Source organism: Sander vitreus, chromosome 12 (genome assembly GCF_031162955.1).
Source record: "Sander vitreus isolate 19-12246 chromosome 12, sanVit1, whole genome shotgun sequence".
NCBI lineage: Eukaryota > Metazoa > Chordata > Actinopteri > Perciformes > Percidae > Sander > Sander vitreus.
Genome location: NC_135866.1, coordinates 26,804,462 through 26,827,426, shown reverse-complemented (window position 1 = coordinate 26,827,426; position 22,965 = coordinate 26,804,462). Strand labels below are relative to the sequence as shown.

The following is a 22,965-nucleotide window of genomic DNA, read 5'->3' as shown; positions in this document are numbered from 1 at the left end:
AATGATATCCTGAGAAAAGTGGATTTTGAGGGGTATAGCTCCATAGAGTCCCATTCATTCTGCACTGGCCTGTGAGCGTCCCCCTATATGGAACAGCAACCAGTTCAGAAGCCGGAAGTATGTCGGAAAATGTTTGACCTGTTCAGTAACATCGGCTTATTGTATTCCACTGATTGTGAACAAATGACAAAAGTATTTCTGGAAGACACTTTAAATGAGGAAATGTGTACTAGTTACACAGTAGCCACTTCCTAAACCCCTTTTGGATCTTTGGCGATGTATCAGAATTGCTCCATTAACCCCCAAGCCTCCGAGTGGGCGTATCACAGTATGTGTTTTGTTGACAGCTGATCTGGCAGACCACAATCTAAAGAAACTGTAACTGTGGCTTACAAGCTGAAAACAGACAGGCGTTTATTGACAGGACAGCTGAAGACATGAAAGAGGGGGAATGACATGCAGCAAAGGGCCACAGGTTGGAGTTGAACCCGGACCCGCTGCGTTGAGGAGTAAGCCTCCATATATGGGCGCCCGCTCTACCAACTGAGCTCATACTCTGCAACTGACTGGCTAGTAGTCCTTACCTAGGTACTGTGCATGTGCAACTCCCACCAAAGATGGAACAGAAGTGTGATGCCTCACTCTGCAGCTAAAACAGAGAGTACATAAATACAGTGTTTTTTGAAAATTAAACCATGTAAACCTATTCTGATATAACCTCAAAATACAATTATGAACCTGAAAATGAGCATAATATGAGCACTTTAAAGAGAGATTGATGCCCAGTAGGTTGATTTCCAAAGACTTAGTTTCACACAGGACACCAACTCCTGTCTCCTGAGTGAAAGTCCTGTTTGTTGGAGCCATCCACCATACCATCCTTCCTCCTTACGCCTTTTCACCGCCTAACAAGAATACAAAAAACTTTATTGTCGGTTGTTATAATCAACCCATGCGGTTGGATTGTGTGCATGTACAGTCATGTGAAAAAAATAGGACACCCATGCTAAAGTTGACTAAAAAGAGGAATAAAAAATTCATCTTTTGGAAATTGATCTTAATGCCTTAATTAAAAAAATGAGTAAAATCCCAATCTTTAAGGACACCAATTTTGTTTGTGAATGAATAATGTATACCATACCTAGAGACTGGCATGGTTTTATTTCAGTTAGCCTAATAGCTGGTTTGATTTGCATTGAGAGATGATCTTATGGAAAGTACCCCATGCCATTCTCTAGGTATGGTGAAGGGTATGTGATGATGTGGGGGGGGGGGGCTATTTTAATTCCAAAGGCCAAGGGAACTATATCAGGATGCATAGTATCCTGGATCCATGAAATAACTGGCCTTTAAAAATAATAATCTGCCTGCCTCTATGGGAATTTAACATAGGGGCGTACTTACTTATGCTGTATTTTAAGGAAGAACATTTATTTATTTACGATACATTATTCATTCACAAAGAAAATTGGTGTCCTTAAAGATTGGATTTTTACTCATTTTTTTAGTTATATTAAGAAGAATTATTATTAGAAGTATTAAGATCAATTTCCTAAAGATGATTTTTTTTTAATTCCTCTTTTTAGTCAACTTTAGCATGGGTGTCCTAATTTTTCCATGACTGTATTACACTGTGCTCTTACACAATTTAAAGATAACTCGGCAGACACGTTCTTATTACGTAGCTCAGAAGACGAGAAGTGATAGAATGTGGGAGAAGTGCAAGAAAATCTGCCACTGTTTCATTTGGACTTCCTCTTTGCCCACATCTGTGTATTGTACCTAAGTTCTCTTTACTGCTCATTTGAAACTGTCAAGATTGAGGGTAAAATGGGTAGTGGATAGGGCTAGTGGATTTAAAAGAAAAAAAAAAAAAAAAAAAAAAAGAAATCCACCTGCGACGGTGGCTGGTGGTCAAAAAGTGAACTTAAGGCCCTGATTATTAGTTAAAGAGGAAATGCACTCAACCAAACCTGCTTTGCTTAAACAAATGTACCCTAACTGCTTCCTATGTGGTTGTGTATCTACACCTGCAAAGGAAGCAGGAAGTTGCTGTATGCAGGGCAGTCTGTACATAGAAACATGTATTGATGCATGGCTAGAGGGTACTTCATTATATATATTCAACGCTGATCTGATTATTATTCACCTGGTCGTGCATGTCTGGACCCGAGGCACATCATACTGTGAAAGCATTAATTCATTAAAAAAAGAAAAAAGTCTAGCAATGGCTTTACAGAGCAATACAACAGTCAGGGCAACAACAGGCCTGTATTAAATCAAAGCCAAACCTGGAGAACAAACAACAATCCAGAGCAGTCTGTTAGAAGCCCAGCGACACTCACAGAGCTGTGTGCCACGAGTAAATGCTGTCCCTTCAAAATGACACTGGAGTTGAGGATTTGGTAAATATATACTTCCATGTTGTTTTGGTTAATTAGACTCAACACCAGTGGGAGCAGGACGACTTCCACTTTCATTGTTCTCATTAGTGCATGGAGTTGGTCAGTGCCAGTGGTCCATGTCTTCCCCCTGTGTGTGCTCCGTTGCCTGGGTTTGTGCTGCAGCAGGCGGAGGAGGATTCAGCAGGTCGATGATCTGCCCTTCCTTGAGCTTCAGAACTGCCTGTTTCAGACTCCACCTGCAGGGAACGGCAAATACGGGTCAGGAACAGTGCATACAAAGCACTTGCAATGCTATATTGACAATATGGGTGGTTGGGGGGGCGGGGGGGGGTTCGATTCACATCTGTATAGGGATTTTTTTGGCAATGATTCACAATTCTTTTCCCCAAGATCAATATTTTTTTTTACCAATGATTCACATAAATGTTTTCTGTTTACCGCTGACAGTGACTACGTCATACTGTTTCTAGCAAAACAGACCGAAAGCAGAAAATGCAGAAAATCCATGTTATGTTATTCTTTACAAATGAAATAAATGTCAGACTGACTGCCGCATTTTTTTTCAAATAAGCCGCACTTTCGCCGCATAAATTGCCGATTTCCACGCAAAATATGCGGGGCTTGCATGATTTCATAATCCTCGCATTTTCGTTGCAAAAAAGTCACATATATTTTAGCAGACAGTTGCGTTTACTTCACACAAGAGCAGCCATTTTCCCCTGTTGCCATGGGAACGTTATGAAGTGACGTAATTACGCGACGTGAACATTATCGAAAAGCTGCAAACCCCGCGATGAAGCCATGATGAAATTCATCGCATAAAATTGCATAAATATGCCGCATATTCCATCGCTTTTTTAAAGAAAACGTGCCGCATAATCAAGGATTATTGCCCGCAACAATCACAAAAAAAACTAATTTTTCTGGAAGGACTGGTTAGCACCCAACAGGCTTAAACAGGGCAAGTTTTAAACGTGTTTTTAGCCTCTAAACATGTTCGAAATGTCATTACAAGTGCCTGCCCATGTGCAGCGATTCCTTCCGAGGGAACACAGCGAATATGACTGCAGTAGATGTGACAGAATACCATATTACCTCATATACCATACCATACCTCGGTTTATTTCCTGTTTTCCGGTGAAGTCCACACTAGTCGATTGTCGAACTCATACAATCCAATATTCCAAAACGTATTTTTTCCACACAAAAAAATGATTTGCCGTTGTTATGTCCTTAGTAATGACTATGTAGCAACAGGCTGTAACCTGACACCACAGTGGAGCCAGCAGAGCTGCAGTTCAAGAGTTCAGCAACAGTGGACTCTAAGAACACGTTTTAAACTTGCCCTGTTTAAGCCTGTTGGGTGCTAACTCTAGCAAGGGGATAACATGGTGTAGGCAACATCGATTGTTTTCGTTTTTTCTTGCTACTGACAGCACTCCAAATTTACTAACAACAGAGCTACGTGTTGAAATCAACCGGATTTCTCCTTTAAGAAATAACCTAATTTGCTAATTTGCTACGCTGCTGCAAAAGCAACGGGTCATACAGTAGGCTAGATTAGGAGGCAACTTGACCGTGTGTGGTCTGATTTATTTGGCATGCAGTGAACACACACCAGTCATAATTTTTGTTTTAATGAAAACTCAACTCCTGACATGTGCTCCTGCTGTTCTTCACCACGGTTTTGGAGGAAGGAAATAACAGGAGTAACAAGCGAACCTGCTTTGAAAGTGGCAGATGTGTCTCTCCAAATAAATGTGATGTGTAGGTGGTTATTTGTTTCTGTATTCATGTTTGTTTATTTTGACCGTGGCTATAAATATTTTCTCTGATTTGATTCTTTTCTTTCGTATTTTAGAATACCATGAATGCTTCTTATGTGGTTGTGTATCTACATCTGCAAAGGATGTAGGAAATTGTGGTAAACAAAATCACTGAAACCACAGGTTTGTGTCATGCTGTATGCAGGGCAGTCTGTATGTTGATGCATGGCTAGAGGGTAATTCATTATCTTGTTATTTCGAAAAGTAACTGATAAACAGGCTATTTAAAGAAACTTAAATTTGAGGTCAGAATGAGGTGATAGAATGTGTTACCAGAATGTACTCACCTGTTGGTGTCAGGGTCTCTGATTGAAGACGTATAGAGATAACCTCCGGTTTCTGAACCAGTCACAGGGATCTTTATCTGCAACACAATGCAAATTCCAATTAATCTAGTGTGTAGTGTAGTGTAGTCTAAGTGTGGAGAGATATCAGAGCTCATCACAACACCGATGCTCCCCCCATGCACAATGACGAAAGATACAGCTCACAGAGGACAACATATGAAAGACATACTGCCACACAACATCAGTAAAGACTCTGACACACCAACCCGACGGCCGACCGTCGGCAGAAAAGTGAAAAAGCAGTCGGACTGATCAGTCTCCCCGAGTTGGTCAAAAAAGTGCCTCGGAACACACCGAAGAGACGCCGACTTGAGCGTACGTTCTGTGCGCGCGCGAGATGTAATACGTCTCCATAACAGCAGGCGGTGCTAATCTGTATTGTCGCCCAAAAAATGAAAACCGGCAGCTGATTGGACGAACGCGTCACGTGAGTCTGGCTTCTTCCCGACCATAATGGCGGCTCGTTCGGAATACGATCTCATATTTTATGAAAATAGTTCACCGAAACGTGTTTCTGAAAACATTTTAAGCGAGAAATAGGCCACGCAGTTGCTGAATCTGCCTTCATTTCAGATCGACAAAGGTCAGTTTAAAAGATTTTCGTCAGATTTTGAGAGGCGTTCGTCACAATCAACCCCGCTTGTCATTTCCGGTAATTGGTCATTGAGTCCGACTGCCCATTGGCCGATTCAACATGTCAAATAGGCCCAAATGAAGGCCGAGGGCTCCTCCGGCTGTCGACGACACGGAACACACCGAACAGACTCGAGTCACCAACTTCGCCAGACTGTCCGACGGACGATAATCGGGTTGGTGTGTCAGCGCCTTAACACCAACACATATTGCCGAGAGGATATTAGTGGAGGCCTGGCAACTAAATTAAAAACAATAAGAGGAGTTACTGAGTCCAAACATCATGACCTGTGAAGTTTAGGACAATTACAAGGACAAGATAGCCAAAACAAACATTTGCACAGTGACGCCCAGTTGAGTGAGTCGCCAGTACGGGTGCGGTGACCGTTGACTGAAACACAGTACCTGTGCAGTGCGCTGATCTATGCGGTTGTTTCTGTCACTCAGATGGATGTTGTGGACTTTTAAAGGCGGGGCGCCCAGGCTTTCCATGGCAACTGGACATGCCTCCAATTTCTGCAGAGCCAGTCTGTGGTAGTCTGACTCAGCAAACTTCTCTGATTGGATGGTAGACAGAGAGGTACAAAAAAGGGTTATAAAATAATAAGTGAAAAGTGCTAATAAAAACTGTTGAAATGTTGAAGTGTAATGACTGTGAGCAGTTTCACTTGTCATTCCAAAACTATTAGATGAAAGCAATGCACCTGTCAGTTAAGGACAAACAAAAAAAGAGAGCAGTTGAACAGTTAGTTGACATGTAGCAACTCTGACAGAAGTTGAAGGCTGCACACACACACACACACACACACACACACACACACACACACACACACACACACACACACACACACACACACACACACACACACACAGTCCTCCTGCGGTGAAAAGTTGAGACTGATTCAACATTTGGAGATACGGAACCCAACATCGTCCTGCGGGGGCCATTCACGTAACCAGCAATCAGACTTGTCAGTCCATTTTCAGGCGGAGAGTCCCTTATAGTAAACAGGAAACACCACTGCCTCTATCACTGCCACAAGAAAGTTTTAAAACACTAAGAGGGTAAAAAAAAAAAAATGAAACACAATCACTTAACTTCTCAGGAGTTTGTGTAACAGCTGACTGTTCTCTTCGTACAATCGCACATTACCCCAGTCATCCCCTCTACCCCTTTTTCACAGATACAGGTCCTTGGCCCGGAGACAGGTCCGCTACAGTAGCCTAAGAGTTTTGTACCTTCTGCCATATCATCCCTAAATGAAGCTCCCCAGCGGTGACTGTAATGTGTGTGTGTGTGTGTGTGTTACTTAGATGTTGCATGCTGCCCACAAGGGGTGCCAGTGGAACAGACTGGAGGGACCTGTGCATTACAGGGTGATTGGGGTGAAGGTGGCTACGTTTACTGTAAGTGTATGCATGTATATTTGTGAGGCCCTGTACAGACTGTGAAAACAAATTTCCTCATTGGACAATAAAGACTATCTATCTTTTCTTTCTTTCTCAGAAAAAAATAATTGTGAAATATAAAATGTTCCAGATTTGGGGAATAAATAACACATACAAGAGTCATACAAATGGGCCATTTAAGTGACACTCCCACCGCCGCACAACCCTGTGGCGAATCGTCGCTTCCCTTTCTATGGTCTGTACATGCCCTAAACCCCTTCTCTCACATACAAACTCAAACACTAGAGGCACAGCAGGCTGTCCTGCGCTGTGCTGTACACCCCAGTTGTACTCACTCTGCTGCAGATAGTACATGGTGCCAATCCCACCCCCGGTCAGCACGGTTGTGAAAATGGCGAGCTGCTGGAGATGACTGGTGGACACCCTCATCTTTGCTTCCTTCCCTATAAGGCCACACAGACGGTCAGTTTACTGGGAATAATGCATACTGGGAACACTTTCCTGATTGTTTTTGCAATGAAATGGTTCTCATATCGTAAGTAACTGAGAATAAATTCATTATCAGTGGAGAGTGAATAGAATAGAATGCCTTTTATTGTCACTATACACATGTACAATGAGATTAAAAGCAACTCTTTTTTCAGTGCCAACATGTACGTAAAATAAATATAACATGGAATACAATAAGTAGTGCAAAAAAAAAGGGAATAAACCATGTCCTATAAGCATCATACAGGGTTCAAAATTAACTTTTTCATTCACCAGCCAAATTGCTAGTGAATGTTTAAATTTGACTAGCCACTCAATAGATTAACATAGTTTTTATGGCTGGTGAGTAAAGCAAATCTACCAGCCCCTTGCATATTTTACCAGCATTTGGCTGGTAGATGGTGGCCATTTTGAAGCCTGGTGTCATACCACATAATTATTCTAGGTGAGTCTTGTCTATGGTATATATACACACTCACTGTATCTCCAATTATACTGTTCAACAAACCAAAACAGAAAAGCCAGATACAGCTCATATAAAAAGTATTAACTTCACATGGAAGATGTTCAAATCAAAGTCAATTTAAAGTGACTTTTTTTTGGCACTGATCGAGAGACCCTTTAATGCCAAAGTGGAAACAGTTCTCTACAAAGTGATCTAAATGATTCACAAGTATATAAAACAAAAGACTTGTTTGCATAAGTTCTCCCCATTAAAAGGACACACCTACGCCATAGTGCAGCCAATTGGTTTCATGGTATGGTTATTCATACGGCCATATGTCATGGCAAGGGCGTTGGTTTGGTTCAAACATTTGTGGAGAGACATTATAACCAGAGGGGTCTGGGGGTCCTCCCCCATACAAGTTTGAGCAATCCAACACTTAATTTCCTGCACGGTGGTGAATTTTGATGCAACAATTTAATACACACACACACACACACACACACACACACACACACACACACACACACACACACACACACACACACACACACACACACACACACACACACACACACACACGTACGTAGTGGTAAATTAGAGTCACATATACCGATTTACCGTTACAGATAACGTTACAAACCACTGCGTGCATTACGAGCTACTTTAACGCCATCAGTATTGTGCGTACATTTTCAGCTCATTTGAAACAACATTTTTAAAACATTCTCACCTTGCATGCACAGCGGTAGGACATTGACATACTCTGCTCTGTTTCCATCCGTACACGTCACACAGATTGTCGCCAATTGGATGTGGGTGCGCTGCATTAATAGTCAGGCTTGTCCCGCCATGTTTTAGCAGGCAAGCGGCGTCTGTGTATCACTGTTGTTTTGATTTCATCCTTTGAAGTTGAGACGCTGGTTGGGACAGGTTAGCCTTGCAGCATAGGTTACCATGGTGATTTATCCCAGTTACCAAGGTGACCCAGCTTCGTGATACAAGCTCAAAGACAGCTGGTTCAGCCACTAATCTCTCTTTGTGATATACAGACCGTAAAAGAGGGTGATTCCCTGGGCTAGGTACAAAGGATATAATAATGCTCAATCATGCTGATCCAAAGTGACACAGTGTCTGCAAGCAAGGGTTTTTATTTGTAATGTTTACTTACTCCTAAACATGTTTAATGCTCTGACCCTATGTAGTTAGACCATCGGTATCTATGAGTAAGACATAAGGCTGTTTTATGCTTCTGCGTCAACTCCACGCCGTAGCTACGCCGTCGCTCCTACAGCGTTCTGCGTCGGGGTTGGCATTCCATAACGCCAGGGGGTGTCGCCTGTGTCTGTGTGACACTACTAGAATGGCAAACCTCATAGACTGTTGTTCTAAAATATTAATGTTATTTGTTTGGCCTTTTCTTGCTTAGATTTTGTAAAAAGTACCGAGAAATAGACACAGTAAAATCCATTGACCTAGTTACTGTAACCAGAAAATAAGGATTATTGTGCATAGAAACTCAGGTGAAGATAGGTGAAGAAGACTAATTACCTCCTCTGAAGAGTCCATCATGTTTTTGTAATCCTCCGTGTCCTCCTTGGCTATTAGCAACTGCGTGGAGGAGGGGTGGGGGGGGGGCGCGTGCACGATCATGGAAGGCTTGTACCATGTAGACGCGCCGACAATGTTGTTGTCATTACTTAGAATTCCTCATGGGGGCAACTATTACTAGTTATAACTACTATTTTTTCTAAAGTTAACATAACTCCATTGCACGTTATGAGTGTACACTGATTACATTGACTATTACAGAACAGTTGTTCCAAAAAAACAGTTTTTACCCCTCCACTTGTAGTGATATGTTAAGCTGTTGCGATTGTCTTTCCCCCTACAACCTGGATTGCATCACTGACTAAAAATATGTCAGAATGGGCAACTTACAAACTAAAAGAAAAAACTCCAGCCTTGTTGAAAAAACAAGAGTGGACAGTTTGTATCCATCTTATCTATAGTTCCCAGCCCATAAAACTCAATGGGTGTATCTCTAACTGATTCTGAGTTCATGAGGTAAGCCTACTGAACTGGACATGGACTTTGCCCAAGCAATACCATGTGTTGATGTGGCTTTGATGTTGTTTCTGGTAAATCAATCAATCAAAAAAGGATTTGTAATGACAAAACTTTCATGGGCCAGGAGGCTGAAACAGCTGAGCATGACTTTGTGTCATGCAGAAAATGTACACAAGAACCGAAAGAAATGGTGACACAATGAGAGAAAATAGGGCGAGTAGAGCAAAATGTTAAAAGTATCTTAGAGTGTGGCGGCAGCGGCCAAGGAAGGAGCCCTTAAATGAATGTATTTACTTGAGACGCAAGTTCATTTGCCATAGCTCCTTTTCTTTCTTTTTTCTTTTGTTTTTTTTTAATTTCTTTTGAATTGTATGTATCTGCTCTTAGGTTTTGTTGTTTCTATGCTCGACCCGAGGCAAAAGCTCTATTTTTGAAGTGAATTTCTTAATGTACCTTATTTGTTTGCATATCTGTATTCCAGTGGTGGAAGAACTGTCCCCCATTAACTGGTCTTTAGTCTGAAATGTGTCCCAGAAGGTAGCCTAAGTCAGGAAACACACACACACTACTACACCAACAACACATTAGTGTGTTGTAGGACAGCCCCCTTAGCAGATGCCTCTTTGTCACCCCAACTCTTGAGCTCAGTGAGCTGCGTTGAGCTCCAGAGTCACCAGAGGCTTCCTTGTGCTCCTCATTGTCCTCCTCTCCTGCAAATCTGCACTGGTGAGTTCATTCACAGTCATTGGTTTAACTGGAAGTTATTTCATAACACTAGCCTGTACTTCTGTCTTTAAATGCAGTTAGTCTCGGGGATGTTATGTTGGGTACAGACAGGGTAAATTTCCCAAGGAACATTAATTCCCTCTGCTCACTTTTAAGGCAAAGTAGGCTAAATAATAAAATGTTTATTTATGTAGTGCTTTACAGGCTACTCAAAGACACTTTACAGTAAAACCAGCACATTTAGCACATAAAAACAGATACAGCAATACAACCAACATATAAAACAAGCATATTAAAAGCAATTAAAACACAGTGCACAACTTTGTAAAAATGTGGAGTGACTAGTAAGTACATCTTTTTAAATCATTACGCATTCAGTCGGTCCGCTATTGTCTGTTGGGCTTTTATTCTCTGTCTGATAACAAGAGCCGTAGCCTATTTCTCTTTTTGCATATTAAATGTTTCACCTCCTCGTAATTTTCCATTAATAGCTGCTGCTATTCAGCGGGTGAAACATATGCTGCACGCGTCTTCTCCATTTCTGCATCAGTAAATCTGTGATCGATACCGTGGTCTATTTAAGAAAGCCGTGGACGTGCACTTATCCCAGCTATCTACACCTGGCTTGACATAGCTTCACCTTCTCATCCTGGCTCGGCAAACGTGCAACCGATTAAGCCGCGATGAGCGGACCACACTAAGTCAAGCTGCGCTTTTTCAGTTATCCTGGATTTCTTCATATCACTTTTGTGCATCAGGCCCCTGGCGTGAGTCATTGGTTTAACTGGAAGTTATTTCATAACACTAGCCTGTACTTCTGTCTTTAAATGCAGTTAGTCTCGGGGATGTTATGTTGCTTGGATACTCACTAGTGTTCAACATAGTAACAGTTGCACTTCCTGTCTCAATGTGTCACATCGTCAGCATAAACACAACCTCAAACTCTGCTCCCACCTTTGTGCAAACATATTCCTTTTCTGTCATGATGTTACCAAACATGCGCAGACTTACGGTGGCCGAGATGGTTCAACACAAACACAAAAGCTACAACACAAAAACAAAAGCTACAACACAAACGCAAAAAGCTACAACACAAACGCAAAAGCCACAACAACAACCAGAGATATTTATAAGCGATCATTTTATTGTCATCGCAGTTTGCTAACGGGGTGCTGCAGCACCTCCAGCACCCCTACTTCCCGCGCCCCTGTATGGGTTAAAGTTCTGTTGACCAACCTATTCACTGTGTCCTTTTTTGGGGAAAAATAGTGCAGACAGAGTTGGAAAGCCACTCACTAACTAAGTAACTAATACTAAAACTAATACTAACTAATACAGAGTTGGTCTAATAATAATTTCAGCTGGACTTGTAGGCCGTTATATTGTTGGGTATTTTAATTTATAATAAACATTGTATTTTATAAACTTTACATGTGTTTTGTGTGCAAAAATCTTAATCTGTAAAGTAACTAGTATTTAAAGCTGTCAGATTAATGTAGTGGAGTAAAAAGTACAATATTCTCTGAAATGTAGCGGAGTAAAAGTAGAAAGTGGCATGAAAAGAAAAGACTCAGGTCAAATACAAGTACCTCAAATTTGTACTTAAGTACACTACTTGAGTACATGTACTTAGTTATATTCCACCACTATTGTAGTATTCTCAATAAAGAAGTAAAAAAAAGCGGTCAAGGAAGGAAATTATTCCGTTTTTTAAGCGCGAGGACGAGTAAAACCAAAAGGGGGCAGTAATGCGACATTATGGATGCCAACTGGCGTGGAACCTCAAAGAAGAAGACACGCGCTGTCACGTATTACGTCATCTCTATGAGGGGACTTCTACTTAAAGGAACAGTAACAGCTAGATTTCTTCGTCACAAAGGAGCTACATAAAAGCAGGTAAGGGTACAGCAAAAATATGTCCTTTCTTTCCTGCCAGTAACTCTGCACTGTGTCCTGCTGAATATCGATGAACAAATAGCTTCTAAAAGCTACAGACATTCTTCTACATAATGTTAAAAGTTCAAGTTACAACCATAGACTGTAAAACAGTCATTGGTTACACACTGTTCCCATTCACATTGGCACTAGTATTAGGTATCATGCGTGGACTCTGCTGTAGATACGGCTGTTAGAAGGAAATGAGCACCATTCTGTACTCGATTTTACATTGATATCCACATTTTTATCCCACAAATGACTATCGTAGAATTATGTACAGGGTTACATTACACAGGTGCAAGCTCGTTGAAAAGCCTTTTTTACCCACCCTTTTTGATTTTTACCCTTTCATGGGGCATTTTTACAGCTTTAGCACAACTTTCACAGTGTAGAAATAAAGTAAAAAAACAACATTTTAACCGCTGAGTATATGAGATGACACTTTCAATACCTCACACATGAAAATACTACATACTACTTACTCATATGTTTACATGTAAACAAATTAGTAAGTAGTATGTAGTATTTAAAAAAACGTACAGCCTTGCATACAAAATATATGTATGTATACATATTTATATTTTGTATGCAGGCTGTACGTTTTTTTTAAATACTCTGTATTGAGTACTTGTACTTTTAATACTTTAAATACATGTTCTTGATGATACTTACATACTTTTACTTAAGTAACATTTTCAATGCAGAACTTTTACTTGTAACAGAGTATATATGTATGTATACATATTTATATTTTGTATGCAGGCTGTACATTTTTTTATTTTCTACTTACGTTGTACATTCTTTTCATTCCTCCTTATATATATTTTTGAGTAGGTGTTTTTATTATTTCTGCCATGCGCCTCGTACCAATTGCTGCTGTAGCACAGACATTTCCCAGTTTGGGATCAATAAAGTCTATCAATCTTTCTATATAGCTTGGTTATTATTGTGCAATGGGTATTGTTGTAGCTGGGCTTTACCTTGACATACATATCTGCCTGCACAGCAAAATGTCTCTGAACAGAGAGAGCTAGAGGCTTTGCACAAACTGCATGTCCACAGAACTTGTGTGAACCTGCTTTAATCTGAATGCACTTTATCATTGAAGTTGGTTAACCGAACATGGATACCAATACCTGTAACATGAAGGGCACTTGATTAGAGAAACCACTTTCTTGTGTTATCTATAATCCAGCCAGTCTGAAGTGTGTCTAAAATGTGACACTTCAGGACTAAAAAAAATAAGAACTATGCAACCAGGTTAAAAAAAAACCATACATTGGTGGATCAAGTAGAATCCTATAGATATCTATGGACAATTATTGACACTGAGAATTGTGAAGCTGTCTGTAAAAAAGGACAACAGCGTCTATACTGCTTGAGAAAATGGTACCATTTTCATATAGACGAGACCATGACGACATTATATTATCATGCCTCTATCAAATCCATCATATCTTTCTCCTTAGTGTCATGGTTTGGGTGTGTTTCAGTTAAGCACAAGGTCATCAAAAATCAAATTGTAAAATGGTCAAGTAAGGGCGTTTTCACACCGACAGTCTTTAGTTCGGTTGAATCGAACTAGAGGTCGTTTGTCCCGCTGGTGCGGCTCGTTTGGGCAGGTGAGAACGCGGCAATCGAACTCTGGTGCGCATCAAAAGCGGACCAAACAAGCGTACCGAGACCTGCTTGAAGAGGTGGTCTCGGTACGCTTTCAATCGAACTCTGGAGCGGTTCGTTTGTGGTGAGAACGTGATCCGTACTCGAACCGCACCAACTATACATACTCCGCAAGTCTGAGCTAATGCCTCCTGTAGTCTTTTTGGTCGGATATGTCTGGGGGCGGGAGCAAGAAAGTAAATACAGGAAGAAGGTCCTGTGTTCTGGTTTAGTGGTCAAACCAGCTCATTTCATTAAAATGATCAGACATTGTTGTGTGACTACGTCTGCTCTGGTCACCGAGACTTCGCTCTGCTCTGCCGGCGTCTGTCTCCAACTTTAGCGGCAGCTGGTTTGAGCACGGAGATACGAGTGACGGACGGCAAGCTAGACTGCAGTCTATTTCTGTGATAGAAACACTGCAAGCTGCTACAGTTTGCTGCTTTGCCGATTGTAAACACACCTGACTACAGAGGGCTGGACGTTCTTGCCTGATTTGTAATGACTCATTTTGGTGCGCTTGGATTTTTCCAGGTGTGAAATCAAACCAAACCGACCGAGGGCAAATCGCTCCAAGTTTACTAACTCGCCAACTGATTCGGACCAAAGCAAACGAACTACAGGTGTGAAAACGCCCTAAGCTAACTGGTGAGTCCCAGCTGGACCCCACATCTCTGTACGTTAAACAACTACAGCGGATATGGCTATAGCCTACAGCCTTTGAATAGGGAACTCCAGTATCTCCCGTCTGGATGGAGGCTAAAAGTCCCTGGTTGTAGAACTACAAGATTTAAAAACAGTTTTGTCCCAGCGGCAATCACTCTGGTAAACAAACTGTAGAATTACTTGCACACAACGCACAAGCACTTTTGGTCATGTACTGTTTTCTATTCTTTTTTTTTCCATGTCCAGTAACAGTCTGTTTTATATGTTTTAATGTTTTGTGTGTTGCATGTTATGTGGTGGTCTACAAAGTTTTAAGGATGTCCTGCCTTTTAGACTGTAAACCTAGTTTACCTGCGGGTACCAATAAAGTAACCTGAACCTGAACATTGTCATAGAAAGTTAAGATAAAATGTATTTGTTAATATATGGTATTGTTATTAATATTGTTAAAAATGAATTTTATGAAGGGTTTGTTTTCGGTTTGGTTTGTCCTTTGGGTTCTGTTTTGTTTTTAACACACTACTGATACTACTGCAATGCAATACATTGGTTTTAATTTAATCCTTAACAATGTGTGGTCTCCCTTATTTTGCTGAACTATGAGCTAGTACTTGACAAAATGGGGGCTCGCCATTGCGTTTGAATTAGGCTTTTGGTAATTGGTTTAATTGGTAGTAGGGCTGGGCGATATGGAGAAAATCAAATATGATATTTTTGACCAAATACCTCTATATCGATACCGCAACGATATTGTAGTGTTGACTATCGGTGCTTTCACAAAATATTTACACAATGAGATTTTTGATAAATAATCATCAGTAATGTGGATATAATGACTAAGCAAATAATAGAACAGTTACAACAGTCTGGTAAGTTCAGAAAATGACAAAACTTTTCTGTAATGTAATAATGCCTTTTAAAACCAGGAAAAGACAACACTTAAGCCATATTACGATATCCAAAATCTAAGACGATATCTAGTCTCATATCACGATATCGATATAATATAGATATATCGCCCAGCTCTAATTGGTAGTATTGTACCAGTACTCTGTTCACAGTGATGAGTACTCCGACTGCCTCTTTGACTTGTGACGGGTACAATTGTTTGGGAGATTCACACATGTACACACATGTTTTTGGTCGTTTGTTTAGAGAGCATTAACCGCCCCTGCTGGTATCGCTAACTGGTTTGTAGAATCAATATTTTCCTAAACGGTGTAGATAGTCAAAGTTTAACCCTCCTGTTGTCCTCGGGTCAAATTTGACCCATTTTCAAAAAAGTTTCTATATCAGAAATGTGGGTTTCTTTCAACTAGAGATGGTCCGATACCATTTTTTGCTTCCCGATTCCGATACCTGAACTTGCGTATCGGCCGATACCGAGTACCGATCCGATACCAGTGTGTCATATATTTTATTATGTTTTAAGAACTGTATACTACTATCTCTGTATGGATGTGATATTATTTCTATCTTTGTTGTCAGTCTGGCTCAGGTTAAACTCTTTGTGAAACATGAATGCCACAGAACGTTCTTTTATTCTGCAGTTTGACAGTCAGTTCTAATGGAAAAAAACAAATAAACTACTTTTAACGTATTTTTTCTTTAGGGCTTTATTACGCGGTATCGGTGCATAAACTCCAGTACTTACCGATACCAGCGTTTTAGGCAGTATCGGAGCCGATACTGGTATCGGTATCGGAACATCTCTACTTTCAACCAAATTGTCAAAAGAAATAACGTAGATGGTTCCGTACAACACTCTTCACAAGTAAATTAAATGATCAGCTCGCTACTTTCATTGAATTTGAGTGTTTAGGTCAATTTTATAGCATTTGAAAAAAAAAAAAAATCTTTCTTTCTTTCTTTCTTAGTCAGCATGTTTGGAGCGGTGGTTGTTGGCGTTGGAACAGCCGGTCGGGTGAGGATTAGAGACATGTTAGCACCTCTACCTGGCAGTCCTGCAGAGAAACTCAATGTCAGAGGATTCATTTCCAGGTAACACACACACACATGGTGCTTTGCATGCACGGATAAACAAGCAATAATTGTCCTAGGCATAGGTAACATGTGACATGGCCTGAAGCAGCACATGAGGAAGAGCAGCACGAGTTTTTTTCTGTGCCTGTCTTGTAAAAGCACGGAGTAATTATAAGTGTAGCCTAACTCAAGTGAAACAAGCAAGTATAGAAACGATAAAGAAAATGCTAAAAAGCTTTGGAGCACAGCTGGAGACAAATCCCATTTCTAGAGCAAGAGGAATTGTTGGAGTGATTTGGCATTGAGTACCAATTTTATTTCAGGGCCAGACAAGGGCTGTTGCATCCACATAAAAGTTACATATATATATATATATATATATAGTTAGAATACAGGTTCTTTTAAAAGAGAGAAGGTAAGTGCTCATATTCTCACTCAAATCAGTATTTGATCCTCGACTGAACTGTACAATTCACTATCATCTTACAATGAATGAAGACAATTAGCTTGCTTTAGCCTAAGGGCCCACCTCTTAAAGTGACACACAACCATGTATCGTTATATTTACACTGCAGTGATTAACACATTTTATCATTATTATTATTTTAAAAGACCGTGAAGTCAGACAAGGTGATTATATTGTCAGGGAAATTGATATTTAATCCTCTGAATCCGGAATATTGTAAATTATAATTCACAGAGACAACACAGCTCTACAGCCTAACAATGCAGGCCCTTTTCATCAATTTTTTATTATTATATATTATTATTTCTTACCTTTTTATTTTTACAGGCAAGTTATTAAGAACAAGTTTGATGCATTGCCTTAGTCTGGCTTTACTCTTCACTGGTTGGTTCCAGAACCTTTGAACTGGCTATGCAAAACAGAAGGAAGGGCTCCATAGCATGAGGAAAAATGCTGTAAAAAGCTGTGTTTCTGACGGGTTTTTTTGATGGCAGAAAAAAAGAGCTTTGTGCTCTTGTCCTCTTTGTGCTGGGGAACCCCTGGAACCCCCTCGAGGACCCCTGGGGGACCCCAGACCCCACTTTGGGAACTGTTGCTCTAGATAGATTTCTCATACCTAAGAGAAGAGCAAAAATAAGAAAACATTTGTGAATCCCAGAAATCAATGGCTACTCTCACAAAATGTGAACAAAAATCGTGGACATGAACAAAAATAAGAAGAAATGTGTTGGTCTGTCGCTTCCTGCATGAGGCTCATTGTCTTTGATCACAGCAGAATTCTCGTCATTATTATCCTGACAGATGGTTTTTTTTGTCAACAGGAGAAGCCTGGACACTCAGCAGGGAGTGAGTCAGATCTCAGTGGAAGAGGCTAAGAGCAGAGAAGACATTCATGCTGCGTTCATCTGCACTGAGAATGCGTCGCATGAAGACTACATCAGGTATCGGTGATCGGTGTCGCATAAAATAGGTCTGTACAGGGAATGAATCAATGAATGAATACAAAGTAAAAGACAAAAAACAACAGTATCTTAGAAAGGTGTTGGGCCACCGGTCCTGGATTGCCATCTCTCATGACTCATTTCAGTCACTGAGGGACTTTCTTACACACCGTTCCAAAATGTATCATAGATGTTCAGTTTAGTATTTACCATTATATCACCAGTATATGATTAACAACATTCTCATTAATCATCAACCCAAGGTTATTGTTCTATATACAGTAACAGAAACTAATTGACATACCAAAATATAGTTCACAAATGTACTTTTGATGCACACACAAACATTTGTTTTGAATTAATGTAATAGAAATCCACAAATGTATGTTTTAAAAAGTATTAACGGTATATTAGTATTTTTCATCAAAAACATATTTGGATGTTGTTACATTTCTATACAAACTGTTGAACCTGCATGTGTCAACTTTACTGCATTTGTGTGTGGGTTTTTTTGAGACTTCCCTGGCATGGTTGTATTTTCAACCAGGAATTATCTGTAGCCTATTTAGATGGCTCCTTACCAAAGGTATTGGCTGAAATGGAAAGAGACATCTGATTGGCTGACTGTTTACTACAAGTCAACAGCACAAGTCCTCTCTCACTGGATTATTACACAATACACTGTATACCTTTACATATTTGTTCACTAAACTTTTTTTTTTTTTTTTTTACAAATCTATTGAGAAACAGAATGCACAACTTAGAGTTTCCAATCATAATTCTGTTTTTTTTTAACCAAAACTCCCTCCTGTCTCATCAGATCTTTTCTGCAGGCAGGGAAACATGTCTGTGTGGAGTATCCCATGACCATGAGCTATAAGGCTGCTGCGGAGCTTTGGGATTTAGCCCAGGAAAAAGGTAATAATACTTTATAACAATGTGTACTCGCATGCATGTTCCATGTACAGGTCAGGAGTAGGGCTTGGTATCATTTAAAAGTCTTCGATACTGATACCGTGACTTTAATACCGGTTCCTGAACGATACTTTTTTTCGATACCAATTTCATAAAAATCCATTTTAACAAAAATAAATTACAATTTTTTATTATTTATTTTTTTAAACATTCTGTAGTCAAGCCTGTCAAAATACAAAAAACACACATGGAGAGTTTGCAGAGTTTCTACGCCAATTATCACCAGCATTATTCGATCTTGGTGGGAGCATGCTGCATGCTTATTGGCTCGCTGACGCTGATGAGATTTACTCCTTATGCATTGAAATAGATATAGATTTTTATTGATCCCAAAAAAATGGGAAATTACGGTGTTGCAGCAGCAAAAATATCCGACACACATCACACAGAGAGAATATACATGAAGTAAAAGGATACAATATACATGAAATTATAATAGGATAGAATATAACAACAATAGTTTAAAATATAAGTTGGGAATAAAAACTGTACAACTGTTTAAATAGTATTTATAAAGCTGTAGGTAAACAAACCTATTGTGCAAGTTGCAATTAGTACAGTTGTGATGTCTGAGTTTTATCTGCCACTCGGTGAAGAAGTGTTAAATAGTTTGATTGCCTGCGGCAGGAATGATTTCTTGTAGCGGTCCGTGCGACGTCGAAGCTGTTGGAGCCTCTTAGAGAAGGTGCTCCTCTGTTGGACCACTGGAGGGGGGGGGGGGTTGAAGAGGGTGGTCGGGGTTATCCATGATAGATAACAGTTTGTTCAGTGACCTCTCCACCACAGCTTCAAATGTGTCCTGTTTGCAGCCAATAACAGAGCCAGCCTTCCTGAGGAGTTTGTTCAGTCTGTTTGTGTTGCTGGCTCCGATGCTGCTGCCCCAGCAGACGATAGAGGAGAACAGAGCGCTGGCCACAACAGACTGGTAGAACATCTCCAACACTCACTCCAACTGCTGCACGCGTTGAAGGATCGCAGCTTCCTCAGGAAATAGAGTCTGCTCATCCCCTTCTTGTAGACTGCAGTGCTGTTGGTTTTCCAGTTCAGCCTGTTGTCGATGTTGACACCCAGGTATCTGTACTCCTCAACCATGTCCACATCTCCACCCAGAATGCAAAGGGGCTGCGGAGCCGTTCCCTTCCTCTTGAAGTCAATCACCATCTCTCTGGTCTTATCCACGTTCACCAACAGGTGATTCTTACCAGACCAATTCACAAAGTTGTCCACCAGCGCTCTGTACTCTCCCTCCTGTCCATCCCTTATACACCTAACAACTGCAGAGTCATCAGAGAACTTCTGTAGGTGACATGACTCTGAGTTGTACTGGAAGTCTCTGGTTTATAAAGTGAACAGAAAGGGAGACAGCACAGTCCCCTGTGGAGCCCCCGTACCACTCGCCACCACATCAGACAGAACACGGTCCAGACGGACAAACTGTGGTCTGTCTGTCAGGTAGTCAGTGATCCAGGAGACTGGACACACCGACACCCATCCCCTGCAGCTTCTCACCTAGTAGCAGTGGCTGGATGGTGTTGAATGCACTGGAGAAATCAAAAAAAGTGATGCTCACAGTGCCGCCACCACCATCCAGGTGCAAATGAGCTCGCTGCAGAAGATAGATGACAGCGTCGTCCACTCCCAGACGAGGCTAGTAGGCAAACTGTAGAGGGTCCAGAAAAGATCTCACCTGCGGCCTCAGGTAGGCCAAGACCAGCCTCTCCAGCACCTTCATCACATGGGATGTGAGAGCCATTGGTCGGTAATCCTTGAGGCCAGATGGAGTCGACTTCTTGGGGACCGGGACAAGGCAGGATGTCTTCCACAGCAGCGGCACCCTCTGCAGGCTCAGGTTGAAGACATGCTGGAGAACAACAGACAGCTGACTGACGCAGGTCTTCAGGACCCTGGGGCTGATGCCATCCGGGCCGGCAGCCTTGCGCTGGTGAAGCCTCTTCAGCTGTCTCCTCACCTGGCCAAGTGTGAAAGAAAAGGGGGGGTGCATGAAGTGTCTGTGGGGGGAGATGAAATGTGCTGTAGTGGTGGGGGGAGTGGGCAGACCACAGGGGGGTGAGGGGTGATGGGTGAGATCAAGAGAGGGAGGGGAGGAGGCAGTGAGGGGGTGTAGGGGGTTGGTGGAGTGATAGAGGAGGCAGGGGATGGCTGTGAGCTAAACCTGTAACAGTTCAGCTCGTTTGCTTTCTCACGGCTGCCTTGTGTTTGCCTAGATCGACCCCCGCACCTGGTGATCTCTTTCATCCCTGTCCACACCTCCCTCATATTGTTCTGTTGCAGAATGGCCTCCAGCTTCCTCCTGTAGGTGTGTTTACACTCCCTCAGCTTCTCCCTCGGTTTGTGCTGTACTTCCCTCAGCTCCTGTCTGTCCCATGACCTGAAAGCTTTCTTCTTCTCATTAAGAAGGACTTTCAGGTCACTGGTGATCCACGGCTTGTGGTTTGGAAAGCAGCGTACAGTCCGGGAGGGCATGGTAATGTTCTCACAGAATTTGATGTATTCTGTGATGCAGTCTGTCGTGTTGTTGATGTCCTCCCCATGTGGCTCACAGAGCACGTTCCCAGTCTGTAGACTCAAAGCAGTCCTGCAGAGCCTCCTCAGCCTCCTGAGTCCACCTCCTCACAGTCCTTGTGTGGACAGGCTGCCGCTGGACAAGAGGAACATACTCAGGAGACAGCAAGACAAGGTTGTGATCAGAATGACAAGGCTTTTTTAGGGACTTGATACTTTGGAGGCAATTCGGTCTGTACCTAAAAGTATCAAAGTTCAGTACCCAGCAGTATTTAGGAGGGAGGTTACATTACACTATCATGTAAGAACATCAAGAAAATGCTAATCCATTTCAAGTGCTCAGACCAAAAAGTTTGGGAACTACTGGTCTAGACCAGCTCTATATAAAAGAAAGTGTCATGAGATACCTTCTGTTGTGATTTGGTGCTATATAAATTAAAAATTGACTTGACTTGGGAGACCTTGGGTAGGTGGAAGACTAGTCTATATCCTTGACGTTCCTCTTCCGGGATTGCCCCGCTGCCGACGGAAATTCCGCCGGATTTCACTCATTTAGGCCGGATGTCCGTTGCCTTGGGCTTCCTTTGTGTTGACATTCTAAACTCCGGTGGATTTCTGAGGACTATGGTTAACTGCTCCTCAGATCTCTGCAGGGTAAATCCAGACCGCTAGCTAGACTATCTGTCCAATCGGAGTTTTCTCTCGCACGACCAAAACAACCTTTTGAACGTACACGTTCCCCCAAAACAAGTTCCTTCCCGAGGCTATTTTGCAATGGCCCCCCATTGTGATTGGTTTAAAGAAATGCCAACAGCCGGGACAGTTCAGAGAAATAGACAGTGTGCAGTAATTCAGCGGTAATACATCTCCTTAGCAGTTGTAGAATATTATAGTTAGTTTGTATTTTGTGCTCATAAAAGAGCTGTGTGCAGTCATTGAGGAACTGGTTCAAGGAAATGTCTCTGACACATAAAAAGGGTTAAGCTTAACCTTTAACTATAGTTTAAGCCTTTTATGGCATAAGAATACATTGTGTACCAGACAGATAAGGAGAAGACAGTTAAAGTTAAAAGAATAGAAGAGGAAGTTGAGACACACCACACAGAGGCCCCGACCTTGGTGTGTGTGTCAGTTTCTGTCTAGAAACTAGGAGACCCCCGTGAGGAGAGAATACAGACACAGGGAAAGCTTAGATCGGAGCTCACTTCAGAGGAGATCTTGGTGGACCGAGCCTCGACTTCATGTCTGTCGCTCGGGAAACTTAGACCTGTTTGTGAACCCACAGCTGTGTTGTAACTCTTATGCTGGACTCAGTAAATTTGCTTAACTGAACTCTTCGTCTCAGATTGATCCTTGTGTTCTGGTAAACTTAAGTCCGTTAATTAATAAATTGAAGTTAGATTTGACAGGCCTGTCTTTTGGACAGAATTCCCCTACACAGTGGAAGTCAATGCATCTGTTTC

At 41.5% G+C, this 22,965-nt stretch overlaps 2 protein-coding genes across 4 annotated transcripts in view; one reads left to right on the top strand and one right to left on the bottom strand.

Annotated features, from left to right (window-relative positions):
* Nucleotides 1-397: 397 nt before the first annotated feature.
* On the bottom strand, nt 398-8,356 carry coa1 (cytochrome C oxidase assembly factor 1). The gene is made up of 5 exons (XM_078264950.1): nt 8,289-8,356; nt 6,957-7,064; nt 5,617-5,768; nt 4,519-4,595; nt 398-2,641 (listed from the first exon to the last, which is right to left on the bottom strand). Exons 1-5 carry the CDS (start codon nt 8,293-8,295, stop codon nt 2,506-2,508), a joined length of 480 nt encoding a protein of 159 aa, XP_078121076.1. The 5' UTR covers nt 8,296-8,356; the 3' UTR covers nt 398-2,505.
* Nucleotides 8,357-10,244: 1,888 nt separating this feature from the next.
* blvra (biliverdin reductase A) overlaps nt 10,245-22,965 on the top strand; it is a 19,222-nt gene continuing 6,501 nt past the window's right edge. Inside the window, exons 1-4 of one of the 3 annotated variants that reach the window (XM_078264947.1) lie at nt 10,245-10,351; nt 16,492-16,615; nt 17,885-18,004; nt 18,825-18,922. In XM_078264947.1, the coding sequence (XP_078121073.1) occupies nt 16,497-16,615; nt 17,885-18,004; nt 18,825-18,922 (337 nt within the window). In that variant the 5' untranslated portion in view covers nt 10,245-10,351; nt 16,492-16,496. Of the gene's footprint in view, nt 10,352-12,160; nt 12,248-14,518; nt 14,597-16,491; nt 16,616-17,884; nt 18,005-18,824; nt 18,923-22,965 lie in introns of those variants that run through there. The other 2 variants (XM_078264948.1, XM_078264949.1) reach the window with 2 other exon arrangements.

Bases quoted from the DNA above. Each gene is read 5' to 3' on its own strand.
- coa1 (XM_078264950.1), bottom strand. The intron at 5,769-6,956 runs GTGAGTACAACT...CCATCCAATCAG, and splicing joins CATGTACTATCTGCAGCAGA to AGAAGTTTGCTGAGTCAGAC. The intron at 2,642-4,518 runs GTGAGTACATTC...CGTTCCCTGCAG, and splicing joins AGAGACCCTGACACCAACAG to GTGGAGTCTGAAACAGGCAG.